Genomic DNA, 13,328 nt, shown 5'->3' with positions numbered 1-13,328 from the left:
GTTCTAGGTGAAGTCACTGTTATACTCTGAGAGGTGTACTGAATTGGCCTGTTCTAGGTGAAGTCACTGTTATACTCTGAGAGGTGTACTGAATTGGCCTGTTCTAGGTGAAGTCACAGCTAAACTCTGAGAGGTGTACTGAATTGGCCTGTTCTAGGTGAAGTCACAGTTATACTCTGAGAGGTGTACTGAATTGGCCTGTTCTAGGTGAAGTCACAGTTATACTCTGAGAGGTGTACTGAATTGGCCTGTTCTAGGTGAAGTCACAGTTATACTCTGAGAGGTGTACTGAATTGGCCTGTTCTAGGTGAAGTCACAGTTAAACTCTGAGAGGTGTACTGAATTGGCCTGTTCTAGGTGAAGTCACAGTTATACTCTGAGAGGTGTACTGAATTGGCCTGTTCTAGGTGAAGACACAGTTATACTCTGAGAGGTGTACTGAATTGGCCTGTTCTAGGTGAAGTCACAGTTATACTCTGAGAGGTGTACTGAATTGGCCTGTTCTAGGTGAAGTCACAGCTAAACTCTGAGAGGTGTACTGAATTGGCCTGTTCTAGGTGAAGTCACAGTTATACTCTGAGAGGTGTACTGAATTGGCCTGTTCTAGGTGAAGTCACAGTTATACTCTGAGAGGTGTACTGAATTGGCCTGTTCTAGGTGAAGTCACTGTTATACTCTGAGAGGTGTACTGAATTGGCCTGTTCTAGGTGAAGTCACAGTTATACTCTGAGAGGTGTACTGAATTGGCCTGTTCTCGGTGAAGTAACAGCGGGACGACGGTGTGATGACAGAACGGCTGCTTTAAGAGAGACACGGGTTTGATGCGACGCACGAAAAAGAAGTCGCCTGTGTCTCTACACCACGGCTTACAAAAAAAAAAAAAAAAAGAAAGAAAGAAAGAGAGAAAAAAGAAAAAAAAAAAACCAAGAGTGTTGCGAGGAGCCTAAGAGCAGTCTCTCACAGGAAGATGTTTAAACACATTTCTGATAGGACTCATGACACAGTTTAACGACAGATTAACAGATTAAAGAACCACCAAAGCCTTTAAGAGAAACCAAGAACACAGCAGTTAATCCAGAGGGACTCACAAATTAGTCATGCATTTACCATAGACCGTACATGCCAGAGATCTGCTTGGCATAGGGGAAAAGAGACAGGAAAGAGAGACAGAGAGAGGTGAGTGTATGTGTGTGTGTGTGTGTGAGCATGTGTGTGTGTGTGTGTTTGTGTGTGTGTTGGGGGGAGGGCTGTAACTGGGAGCGAGATGTAGCTAACCTATATATGACCTATTTATGTGGGAGCAGAAGAGAACAGAATGAACCACGGGCTATACCAGACATAGTATCACCATGAAACAATGACAATAAAACATGAAAACCACTCAAATCCTATCACAGGAAAACCTGTCGCCTATTCACTCTAGTCAAAGCCCACTGTATTACTAAGGAGTATCACCCCAGCAGCAGTGTTTAAATCCGCACGAGAAACGGGCAGGACATGTCTTTTTTAGAAACTGGAGTGACATCTGGTTTAGAAACTGGAGTGACATCTGGTTTAGAAACAGGAGTGACATCTGGTTTAGAAATAGGCCTCAGAGAATGTTTTACTTTTTTTTTTCTGCTGTTGAATCACGTACCTCTAAGCATCACCATGGGGAACACTGCTAAACTCGTAAGCACTCAGTCTGCCTCACATTTGAGAACATTACTGTGTGAGGTTTTTATGCACCAACACATACACACACACACTCACACACACACACGTATGTGTTCACAGTCTCTCACATTTGAAAAGCGAAGCAACTGACAGGTCCTCTTTCTTCCTTTGAACATTCACATGTTTTTAAAAGCTTGTCACTTCTGTGGGGTTTCAGTAGTGATGCCAGGCAATCTAAAATCACCAAATCACTCCCAGCCTTCCCTGCTTTTAACTGTGTGAGGAACAAAAAAAAGTAAAGAAAAAAAAAACTAAGACTTTGAAGAAAAAGGGGAAACAGCCAAGAAAGCGCTGTTTGTTTGTTTGTTTGTTTGTTTGTTTTTTTCAGTCAGATAATAAACCGCACCAAACGTGAATTTCCAGAGGGCCCTGACACCACTGTGTTGCTGTAGTCTGATGGATTTACACCCACTTCGGTTAATTTTACTCTCCTCAGAGCAGAATCCCGATAGCAGAGCAGTTTCAGCATCCCAGAGAAATACTTCCTTCAACCTTTTCTTTTCCGTTTTTTTTTTTTTATTTCTTTTTTCCGCTCACAGTGTGAGACAGTGAGAGCGAGGGGCACAGAAACCATTAAACCTCTCCCAAGATGTTTTCTGTTGACATAAAAGTTTGAATTTACATCGATTTTTATTCACTACCATAAAGTTTTAGCCAAAGAATAACTTACACTGAGAAGCTGGGAAAGAAATCTTTTTTTTTTTTTTTTGCTCTCTCGTCACAAAACTTTGAATCGAGGGCACGGAAAACGGGGAGAGTGAACATGACGATTCATAATCTGCACAACTTATACAGACTGCACCTCCCAGTGAAGTCTGTGATGAATGTCATCTGGGCCATCAAAATGACAGGCTGATGTCATAAACGTAACCATGGCATGTGGCAAAGGCCATCATAAAAGGTTATGTTTTTTTTAAACAACTTCCATAAAAACTTCAAGGGTCCAATCTTTTTGGCGCAGGTCAGTAAATTTAGAGCCCTGAAGATTAAAGAGTGGTTGGTCTGCAGGTCTGGATTAATGTTATTATACTTCATGTAATGAACGACATGTCTTATTCATGACAGCCTTACATCAGCTTTATCACTAATAGTTATTAAATAATAAATCATCAGTTTATTATTTAAACGATTTTGCCGATAAACTGACAGGAAGAAAAGAGGAGGACACTGGACACGCAAGTTTGCACCACATGACCGCAACCATCACACGATATGACGAGGTCAGAGACCACCACGACCCAGTCTACATGAATGACTAATCTCTCTGATAGAGTGGCCACGCCTCAAGCACATGTGACTCACGTTTCTAGATAAGATTGAACTATTTTTTTTCCTCATAACGAGGCACCTGATCACATCCAGCAGTTTGTTTTACAGTAAAAAAGAACGTTTCGGGCTGTTAAATGTAAACGACCGAACTGATCCGATTCCTTGGTGCTTCTAACGCGTCTTTACATGCTAACCTGGGGTAACCTCGCAGACAGCAGAGTGGACCAAACTCCTATACGTCTCACTGTCTCTGCAAGTCCAATAAATCTCTTTGATAATTCAGCTCTTCTGTAAGCCAGTGGAACCCCCCCCCCCCCTCCTTTTTTTTTTATTACGACCTACCTGTTGTGTAAGCCGGGGGACTTTATTTTTTCATAAAACTCCAGCCTGTTCTGGTGCGCACGGCAGATGAATCTATGTTTGATAATGTCTCTGCTCCTCTGGACAGATGCAGACACGTGAGCGGAATACTGACTGAGTTGGAAACAAATTCCCCTGTATAGCACAGGGCAGTCATCATATGAGACCACAGTGGATAATAAAGAGCTGTATTTCTCCACTGGAGAGCACTCACTACCACACACACACACACACACACACACACACACACACGCACACACACGCACACATACATACACACATGCACGCACAGCTAGTTAGTCTCCTGTTAGACAGATATACTGAGAATCCACAAAAAGTCTGAGTCTCTCTCTCTCTCTCACACACAGACACACACACATGCACACACACACACACACACACACACACACACACACACACACACACACCTTTCAGGCAGGATTGGCTCTACATGTAAAATAAATGTCAGTCTTCTAACACTTTCTCAGAGGATCTCATTTGTGTCTTTACGATACTTCAGAATCTGAACACCTCCCACCACGAATGCCACACACTGCCCCCCCCGCCCCCCTTCGCCCGCACGCACCTGCGTGGCCCACCCACCCAGGCCTCCGCTTCTCATTAATGGAAAAGGGCAGATGGGAGGGGAAGGGGGGGGGGATAGAGAAGAAGAAAAGAAAAGAAAAGAAAAGAAAAGAAAAGAAAAGAAAAGAAAAGAAAAGAAAAGAAAAGAAAAATCGTTGAGTAGTTTTAATCTTTGGAGAATCTCTTTGGAGACCACAGACTGTTTTTATGATGGGAGATTTTCGGCCTCACACAGACAGTAACACACGGCAGGACAGGATCGCCTATATCAGCACATCCCTGTCCCAGTTTGAGTTCTCACTGTCTGGAGTATATGTGAGTGAGTGTGTGTGTGTGTGTGTGTTTCCTTTTTGAATGCATTCATTGCTTTGAAATGTGCTCTAACGATTTCTTGCAGTGCTTCAGCAGGCTTCAGAGATTAAAGCATTGTGTAATTCAAGAACTCAAGGTCATCTGAACATGTTTTACTCATTCCAGTAACATCAAAGTGTGACATGTGATCACCATAACAAGTGCGTAAGGATTTAATGATTCAAACGTATTGAATTAATGATAAAAACTATGACTCTGTGGGTGAAAAAACATATGCTGCTATCCTGCGTGGAATGCAGTGAAAGGATAAGAGCAGATGAAAACAGGGGGGGGGGTAACTGATCCCAGATCAGGAGAATTGCTGGAATCAGAATACTCAGAACTCCCTGAGTCCCTTAAAAACATTCACGTTGGCATTTTGATTCTGACAGTGAAAATGAACAAACAAACAAACAAAAAACCCAAAACAAAACAATATAAGATTCACAAGCAAAATCTGGAGCCAACTGTGGGCCCTAAGCTACACACACACACACACACAAACACACATACACACACACACACACTCAGACACACACATACACACACACACACACTCACACACACACACACACACATACACACACACACACACTCAGACACACACACAGACACACACACACACGCACACAGAGTAGTGTATCACAATCTGCATAATAAAATCAGAAACTGGCACAAATTTACCCGCTTGTACAATAACATTTTGTTCAACAATATTTTTACAGTCTGTAGACAAATAGCTGACACAAATAAGATGTTGACTCTTATTATCCCTGCTGAGAGTTTTAAAGTGACTGAGTCAAACCGCTGTCTGGACTTCATCACCGAGAGAGGCCGTTATTACAGAGAAACTCCTATGATCTTATTACATCATTCCTGTTGCTGGAGTGTGGTTCTCATGTGGCATTTAGGAGTCAAAAACAAGTCTACGAAAGTGCCTTCATCTCTTTTTTTCTCTCTCTCTCCTTCCTCCTCTCTCTTTCTCTTTTTCCTCCATGTGTTACTCATAATCGCACTCCTCACCCTCAAACCATGACTTAGATATGAAACATTACCCAGCGATGTTCTCATCTCAAAACCAACACAGAAAAGCAAAAAAAAAAAAAAATCTTTAATTAAGGCTCTGACAAAGAATTCCCAATCCCAGCTGATCCACGGCCTGCTCTATTTTTCCTTTCAGAGGCTTTCCTTTCGCAGGAACAATGAAAGTTGACGTTTTTAAAAAACGTCTTTGGAGGCGGGAACAAAGGGAAGTGGTGAAAGATCGATAAGTGACAGGTGGAGAGAAGTGGAGTTCTTTCTGTGAGACGTCTCACACTGAGGGTACGTCAAAGGAACGAGACTCCGGGGAAAGAGAAAATATCGTCTGACGTGCTCTCGCCGCACCATGTTACTCAATCTTCTGCCTGTGAAAGGCTTTAGTCAGTCCATGCAGGAAAGAACCACTCACATTAAAACACCCCCCCCACACACACACACACACCTGCACCTGCCTTAAAACCTTCACTTAACGCAACTCTTCACTTTCACACACACCTGCCCTGAACACACGCCTGACTGCAACGTGTGCCTGAACACTTTACTTTAACACAGCCTCTCACCTTAACACACACCTATCCAAACACACACAGCTTAACGCGGCCATTCGCCGTTACAGACACACCTGTCAGAACACATGCAACTACGCTAACACCGTACATTAACACAGCCACTCATCTTAACACACACCTGCACTCAACGCCTGCACTTTCCCTAAAGTCTTACCTTAGCACAGCCCCGCTCACTGACACACACCTGCACCCAACACCAGCCTTAACACCTTATCTTAAGACAGCTTCACACTTCACACATCAGCGTGCGCAGGTGGTGACAAACACACACTTGCCTAAACAAATACCAAACTACACAAATGTACAGTTTGGCTGACAAGCATCGATCGGCATAACTGGGCAAAGGGATGTGACAATACCAGACTTTTGCCAGTCGACACCAGTACCAGTGAACCTCCACACTTCTCAATGCCTGACTTCTCATCACAGTACTAAGAGAAATCCCATTGAGCATGTCCTCTATGAAAGAGCTCTGTACAAAGATTAACAAGTGAAAACTATGAACAACGGCGGGTAGCCTTCACTCAGTGAAACACCCAGTGTCTCTAAGCTGTGTCTAACTTTACAACATTCAGTGAAACACCCAGTGTCTCTAAACTGTGTCTAACTTTACAACATTCAGTGAAACACCCAGTGTCTCTAAGCTGTGTCTAACTTTACAACATTCAGTGAAACACCCAGTGTCTCTAAGCAGTGTCTAACTTTACAACATTCAGTGAAACACCCAGTGTCTCTAAGCAGTGTCTAACTTTACAACGCTGGTCTAATCTGGACTGAGCACTGACTGAGCTGATGACGAGACATCTGAAGAAACACACACACAGGGGCTGAGTCAGTCTGTACAGGGGTGCAGGGTGCAGACTCTCATAGAGAACAGTTAGTGATGCACTGGGGATATGAGAAGACTTTAGAGAGGGGTGGTCCCAGGTGTGGCCAGTGTGTGTGTGTGTGTGTGTGTGTGTGAAGAGTCTCTGACAGTCTCACCTGTTTCTCACTCAGCGCTGTGATCTTGGCCTGGAGCTCATGGAGCTGTTTCTTCAGATCAGCGTTCTGTCCAGAGATAAAAAACAAAACCCCATCACATTTACATGTATTCAGTGATTCATCTGACAGGTGCCCTCTTGTCCCCGAGTGACTCCCACAATGCATCTGTACAGCACATGCGCAGCTGGGCGGGCATGAAACGACAGACACGCCTGATAAGTCTGTGCTGAGGTTATAAGAAACGACCTGGTATACGTGTCATACAACAGAGACAGAGAAACTAATAACCAAAAACACCACAACTTTCATACAGGAAATCCTCTTTCGTCAAACCTCAGTGAGGAGACAACACACGCAGCCGAGTGTGTGTGTGTGTGTGTGTGTGTGTGTGTGTGCATGTGTGTGTGAGTGTGTGTGTGTGTGTGTGTGTGCGTATATGAGAGAGAAAGAGAGAGTGTCATGTTTCCAGCAGATGTGACGGTTGTTGTACAAAACAACAGGAGGCTAAAAGCAGGGGTCACAGCATGCTGACATTGACTCAAACAGTTCCACAGCTGTGTGCCCCCCCCCACCCACCCATGCCACGCCCACATTCTCTCCTTTCCACAGGTTACACACTGGGGGTGTGTCGTCAAACAAACGACAAAAAAAACCTGGCGGGGGTCACATGCAAATGCTCCTTCTCTTTATTAATGTTTGTTCTCTTTAATCTGAGTTTCCTCCGCAATTCTCAGACTGGGCCAGTCTTATTACAGCTTTAGTAAGAAAAGAAAGACAACACGATATTAAATTAAAGTTTCAAAAAGGAGAGCCAATGACTCGAACACTTCACAGACTTATTTCACTCAGGTCTGTGAGGGAATCTTCTTTCATATTCAGGTACAAAACAACATCTGCCCAGTCTCTGTTAGAAATATGTCACAAATCCACAAGGAAGACAAACAACTCCACAATTATGTCTCCATTGCATTTATCAAGGCAGTGACACAAATAGTCACGTTCTCATTAGTCAAATGCACTGCTGCTAAAAATACAGAACAGACAGTGAATTCCACGTCGGCAGAGAGCGGAGCAGGCAGCAACTCATTACACATCCATAAACAGATGAAACATCACAATATCATGAAGTGAAACTCAAATGGTGCATTCATAGATAATATCACTGATGAACAAACGAAACAGAACAGAACAAAACAAAACACAACTAAAAATTAAACCAAAAAAAAAAAAAAACCCAAAGCAAAGCAAAGCAAAACAAAACCAAAAAAACCCATTAGGAACTACTTACCTGTGGATCTTGCTTCATCTGAGCCACTAGTTTCTGCAATAAATAAAATAAAAAACAAAAACATGTCAAACAATGTCTCCCATACAGACACAAACAAATAGAAGATTATCTCTCCAACAGAAAATCAGTGGTAACATGTAGCATTCGATGTAGCGCTGGCTGTAGTTATAGTGGCCCCTAGAGGCGCCTGTGTGTACTGCAGGCAGGGCTGCCCATCCCCCTTTCAGACTGACTGGGGAGGAGGTTCATGTACAGCTCAATTGGATGTGACACTTAGAGAAAGGCACAGTGAGCGGTAGTGAATGCGACCAGCGTACTGGAAATCTTGTGACTGCTGCAACCGCTAACGCACAAAGCTAATATCAGTGAAGAGAGTGTGATGCAGACATCTTGAAAGACTGGAGAAGGAGGGAAGACAGTGCAAAGGAGCGGATGAAAAGACACTTCAATTCAGTCCGGTTGTACGTTTTAACTCACACCCACACACACACACACACACACACACACACTATTCAATCCGGCTGTACATCTTAACACACACACACACACGTACACACAGATAATTCAGTCCAGTTGTACATTTTAATACAGATGCCCACACACACACAAACACACACAATCCAGTCCAGTTGTATGTTTTAACACGCACACACACACACACACGCACACTCACACACACACACACACACCACACACACACACGCACACACACACATCAAACAAGGGAAAAAAGTCAGCACTCCTCAGATAATGAGAAACTGTTAGACTGCAGTCATTTTCCGTCCACTGTAATTAACGGTTAAGCTGACGTTGAGAGAAAACAAAGAGGGAAAATGGATCAAATAAATGAATTTCCAAATTGCACTGTAATAACAAAGAAGACACAGAGAAATAAAATATAGAAACCTAACATCTTTCAATAATTGAGAATGAGTAAAGTCTATTAAACAAGTGAGGGAAAGGGCATGATCTTGGTTTGTGAAAAGCTAAATGTACGTTCAGTCATCCACACTAAGCTCTCTCTCTCTCCCGTAAACGCGCCTGTATTAAATGAGAAAGAGCGGAAACTGACAACTGACAGACAGAGGGAACCGGGGCTTTAACAGAAAAGGCCAATTTGCTCTGTCTGAGTGTCCCTGGTCTTTTCGTGCGGCTTTGTTAGATTTTGCTTGCGGGATTAAACGGACAGTGCGGTTCCTCCAAAAAAGTGAACTTAAAAATCACAGAGACATCTAATTTAGCCTAAACACACACTCCAACATATCTTCACACTCCAACCAATCTTCACATGCCAATCAATCTCCTACCACAGAGACGGAGAGCCACGGGAGTGTCTTAAAAAAAGGGGGGGGGGGTAAGCCAAGGTGAATTTTGAACGAGGGAGTAAGAGGTGGATGAGTTTTGCGGGAGGACGGGAAACGAGGGGGGAGTGTTTTGGGAGAGGAGGAGCAGAGGGACGCTCCCCGTACCTGATGGATCTGTATCTCCACTTTCAAGGCCTCCTGCAGGTTCTGGAGCTCCATCATTGATCCCCTCTGTCCACAACTCCACCCCACAGCACTCTCAACCTGAGAACAGGCAGAGGGGCAGAGAGGGAGAGTAAAAGAGAGAGAGAGAGACAGGTAGAGAGAGAGAGAGAGGAGACAGAGAGAAAGAGAGAGAGAGAGACAGATAAAGAAAAAACAGAGAAATAGGGACAATTTGCTTCCTCATTCAATAGTGGCTTCCTTTGTGTTCAGAATGACAACAGCAGTCTTCGGCGTGCTATAAATAAAGACTGGGTTGGACAGTGTTATTTCGATTGAAACGCATATTGTTAGTTCTGGGATTGCCGTGACAACGAGACTGCAGTCAGGCCTCTGCCAATAGAAAGCCATTTTCACAGTAATAAGAGAGAGATGACTGGCCTGCCCCCATTCCACACTGTTCCAACCGTGATTTTATCTGCCACACTTCGGTGTGTGTGTGTGTGTGTGTGTGTGTGTGTGCGTGTGCATGTGTGCGTACGTGCACGCGTGTGTGTGTGTGCGCGCATGTGTGTGTGTATGTGTGTGTGTGCATGTATGTGTGTGTGCGCACGTGTGCGCGCGCTCTGTTAGCCAGTCATCTTTTATAAGTGTGTATTCGGTGTCAGGATACATGTGGTTATAACCCGTGTTAATCTTATCTACTCCGTGAGGAGACAGCCAGAGCTGAACACACACACACACACACACACCATTCCTGAGAGTCCATCCTTCACAAACAGTCCTTTCATTAAAACATTGTCTGAGAGGACGGATGAATGAAATAAGATGAATGAAAGAGAGCTGTTCCTCTCAAACAAGCTCTGGGCTGTCTCACTCTTCACCGCGGTCAAATCTGGAGCTTTCACTGTAATCCAACATCCTCCCCAAATCCCCACCCAGCGCCTGGGAGAAGCGCGCGTGTGTGCCATACCTTCACAACGTCTGCCGTTTTGAACACCATCCAAACGCCGGCGTGGGGGTACTGCTGCTGGGATGTCAAAAAAAAAACAAAAAAAAAAAAAGATGAAAGAGTTAGACCCCTGTCTCTGTTTCTCTCTCTCTCTCACACACACACACACACAAGAACACACACACACATTCAGCAGTGGAGAATTTGTCCCCTGTTCCTTCACTTTTTCGTTCACATATACATAAACTCAGGGCAGGTGAGAATCTGTCCACTCTGCAATTCTCCGTTCTCACTCTTCCTCCACAACTCTCTCTCTCTCCCATAATTGACTCTGTTCCATAGAAGCCTGTCTGTCTCTCTGTCTGTCTGTCTCTCTGTCTGTCTATCTTCCTCTGACCCACTAACTACGGTGAGTTTAATGCCTCCCCCTCACCAACTCTCTTTCTCACTCATCTGCTGACTGGTCTGTTCCCCTCCTCTCTCAATCTCTCCTTCTGATCTTTTTCACCCTTAGCTCCTCTCCCTTATTCAGTCATTCAATCTATTTCTTCCATTCACCCGTCCATTCTCTCTCTCTCTCTCTCTCTCTCTCTCTTTAACCTCAGAGAAGTCTCTATGATGACGAGTCATAAAAGTTGAAGAGGTATTAGATCATTGGCGTTGCACTCTGATGTGAGCCAATGTACACAGTGGTAAGCAATCTTGTTGTCTCTTTGACAGAGAGAAAAACCTTCTCTATAAGCGGAAAACCCTTCACCAAACGAACGAACGAACCATTGGACGTAAACACGCCTGATCGTCGCCAGCCCGAGGACGCTTCTCTCAGACGGACGTTTGTGAGCGCAGTGTGTGTGCTCAGGTCCTGCACCATGCTGCTTAAACTGCACATACGTCTCCGTAAACAGTCCTCATGTCTCAGTAAACTCCGGCTCTGGAGTGGATAAATTCAGGCTTCTCCGGTGCCGTGGCTGTCCGATTGATTTCCGGCCAGGGCCGTGCGCCAAACTAACAACAATAACACAACACCATTACACAAACTCCCCACCTGCCAGACTGCGCTGCTATTTTCTCCATCTCTCTTTCTCACTCCCTCCCTCTCTCTCTCTCTCACTCACTGACACTTCCATTCTTCCTGCAGTCCTTTGCGTCTAAATTAGAGCAATATATTTGCACACTTGCTATCAGCTCTCACGGTAGACCCACTTATTGATATACTGTCCATCCACTTTCTCTCTCTGCAAACTTAAATGGAAGCTCAAGTTCAAAAGGTCCCTTTTGACAGAGCAGGAATACATTAAACCGGTCTCTAACCAGCAGGAGACAGCACTACTCAGCATTTTAACAGTCAGTTACAAGAAACAGACTTAACAGTCTGCTACTGTCTTCTAATGGAAGACTTTTTTTTTAAAAAAAATAACCTTTAAACTTGTTTACAAGTCATTCTGCTTTCTACTTTTCTCCAGCGGAATTACTAAGCAATCCCAGTGTAATTAATTCCCAATATTCTGATATTGCTCAACTAGGGGACCGCATCAGCCAATGGGACAGGAGAAGGATTCTGAGAGAGGATATACGGGACAGAAATGTTATGACGACTTGGCGCTTTTGAAATGAGGCTGATTGTCGTTGCTTGCGACCGAACACCTGGAGGTGTTTGCAAAGTGCACGTTTAAAAGCGTGAGAGTGAAAAAACTCCTCGCTTTGAACAGGGATCAGATCACAATTCTACAACGATAAAAACTCCGCCACGGCAAGAAATTCCGTCTGAGAGAAGGACGGGAAAGATCGTTTTGATTCCGACAGAGCGCTGTTGCTAACGGGGAGAAATTCACCTCACAGTTACTCCCCAAGCAATGGGTCAGGATTTTACTGCTCCTCCTGGAGCAGGAGCCAGGGATTTGCTGGAGGCTGCGTGTCATTTTGAGGAAATACTCCTCTTCTACTATTGATTATGTAATGGAGCGACCTAATTCAAACAGAACTGTATTGCAACAGAGTAGAACCACATTGATTTCAAATGACAAAGCTTAAACCTGTTTGGTCAACCAATCTTTTAAAGTCTAGTTTCATCCTGTGATATACAGTTGAAAATTTAATGCTCCCTGAAACAGGTGAAGTCAGGCAGAAGCTGTCTAAGCCAGACAGCGACACTGGAACACTGATGTTCAGTATCTTCACCTGTCGGCTGAATGGACCACCTGGCTAACCAGCTGCCTGGAGTGGGTGGAGCATCAGCTATGGCCTTCATTGGGTGAGTGACATTTGTCTGGAGTCACTCAAATTCTAAAGCAGGAACTTGACCTCCCGACACTATCAGTGTCTGTCAAACTGCTGTCACTGATCACTGAGTTCCTCTGGGGCCTGACTGTCAATCATCTGAAAACTCCACCCACTTTCTTTAACTTACCCACAGTGATGTTGCTGTTGCAACCTACAGGTAAAAGCTAACTTGCTGTTCCGTGTTCATAAGAACCATTTTGCTGCAACCTGTAGGTGTACAAATATACCAATCTGACCGGCATCAATATTTAGGGCTTTGGCTTTTTGGGTGGAGATTTTCACTCTGAAATGGAACACAATGTCATGATCTCAGCCCGTTGCAAACATCTTTTTAACTTTTAAACAGCTACCGAACGCTTTCTTCATGTCCTGGAAAGTTTATTTCCCCCGAGAAAACCACGTACTGCAGGGTTTACAGACCTTTTCAGCTCAAATAAATGAAATAAAACAAAACCTCCAGAAGAAAT

The 13,328-nt window shown here is 44.1% G+C and overlaps 1 protein-coding gene across 1 annotated transcript in view; it reads right to left on the bottom strand.

The window, feature by feature from the left end:
* phf21aa (PHD finger protein 21Aa) overlaps positions 1-10,632 on the bottom strand; it is a 37,339-nt gene extending 26,707 nt beyond the window's left edge. The window contains exons 1-4 of the mRNA XM_030793771.1: positions 10,603-10,632; positions 9,633-9,731; positions 8,164-8,196; positions 6,876-6,941 (exon numbers count right to left, since the gene is read on the bottom strand). Coding sequence (XP_030649631.1) covers positions 6,876-6,941; positions 8,164-8,196; positions 9,633-9,731; positions 10,603-10,632 — 228 coding nt within the window. The remainder of the gene's footprint in view (positions 1-6,875; positions 6,942-8,163; positions 8,197-9,632; positions 9,732-10,602) is intronic.
* Between the last annotated feature and the right edge of the window lie 2,696 nt (positions 10,633-13,328).

Source organism: Chanos chanos, chromosome 2 (genome assembly GCF_902362185.1).
Source record: "Chanos chanos chromosome 2, fChaCha1.1, whole genome shotgun sequence".
Lineage (NCBI taxonomy): Eukaryota > Metazoa > Chordata > Actinopteri > Gonorynchiformes > Chanidae > Chanos > Chanos chanos.
Note: the sequence above shows the minus strand (reverse complement) of the source record. Positions and strands in the feature narration are given on the sequence as shown.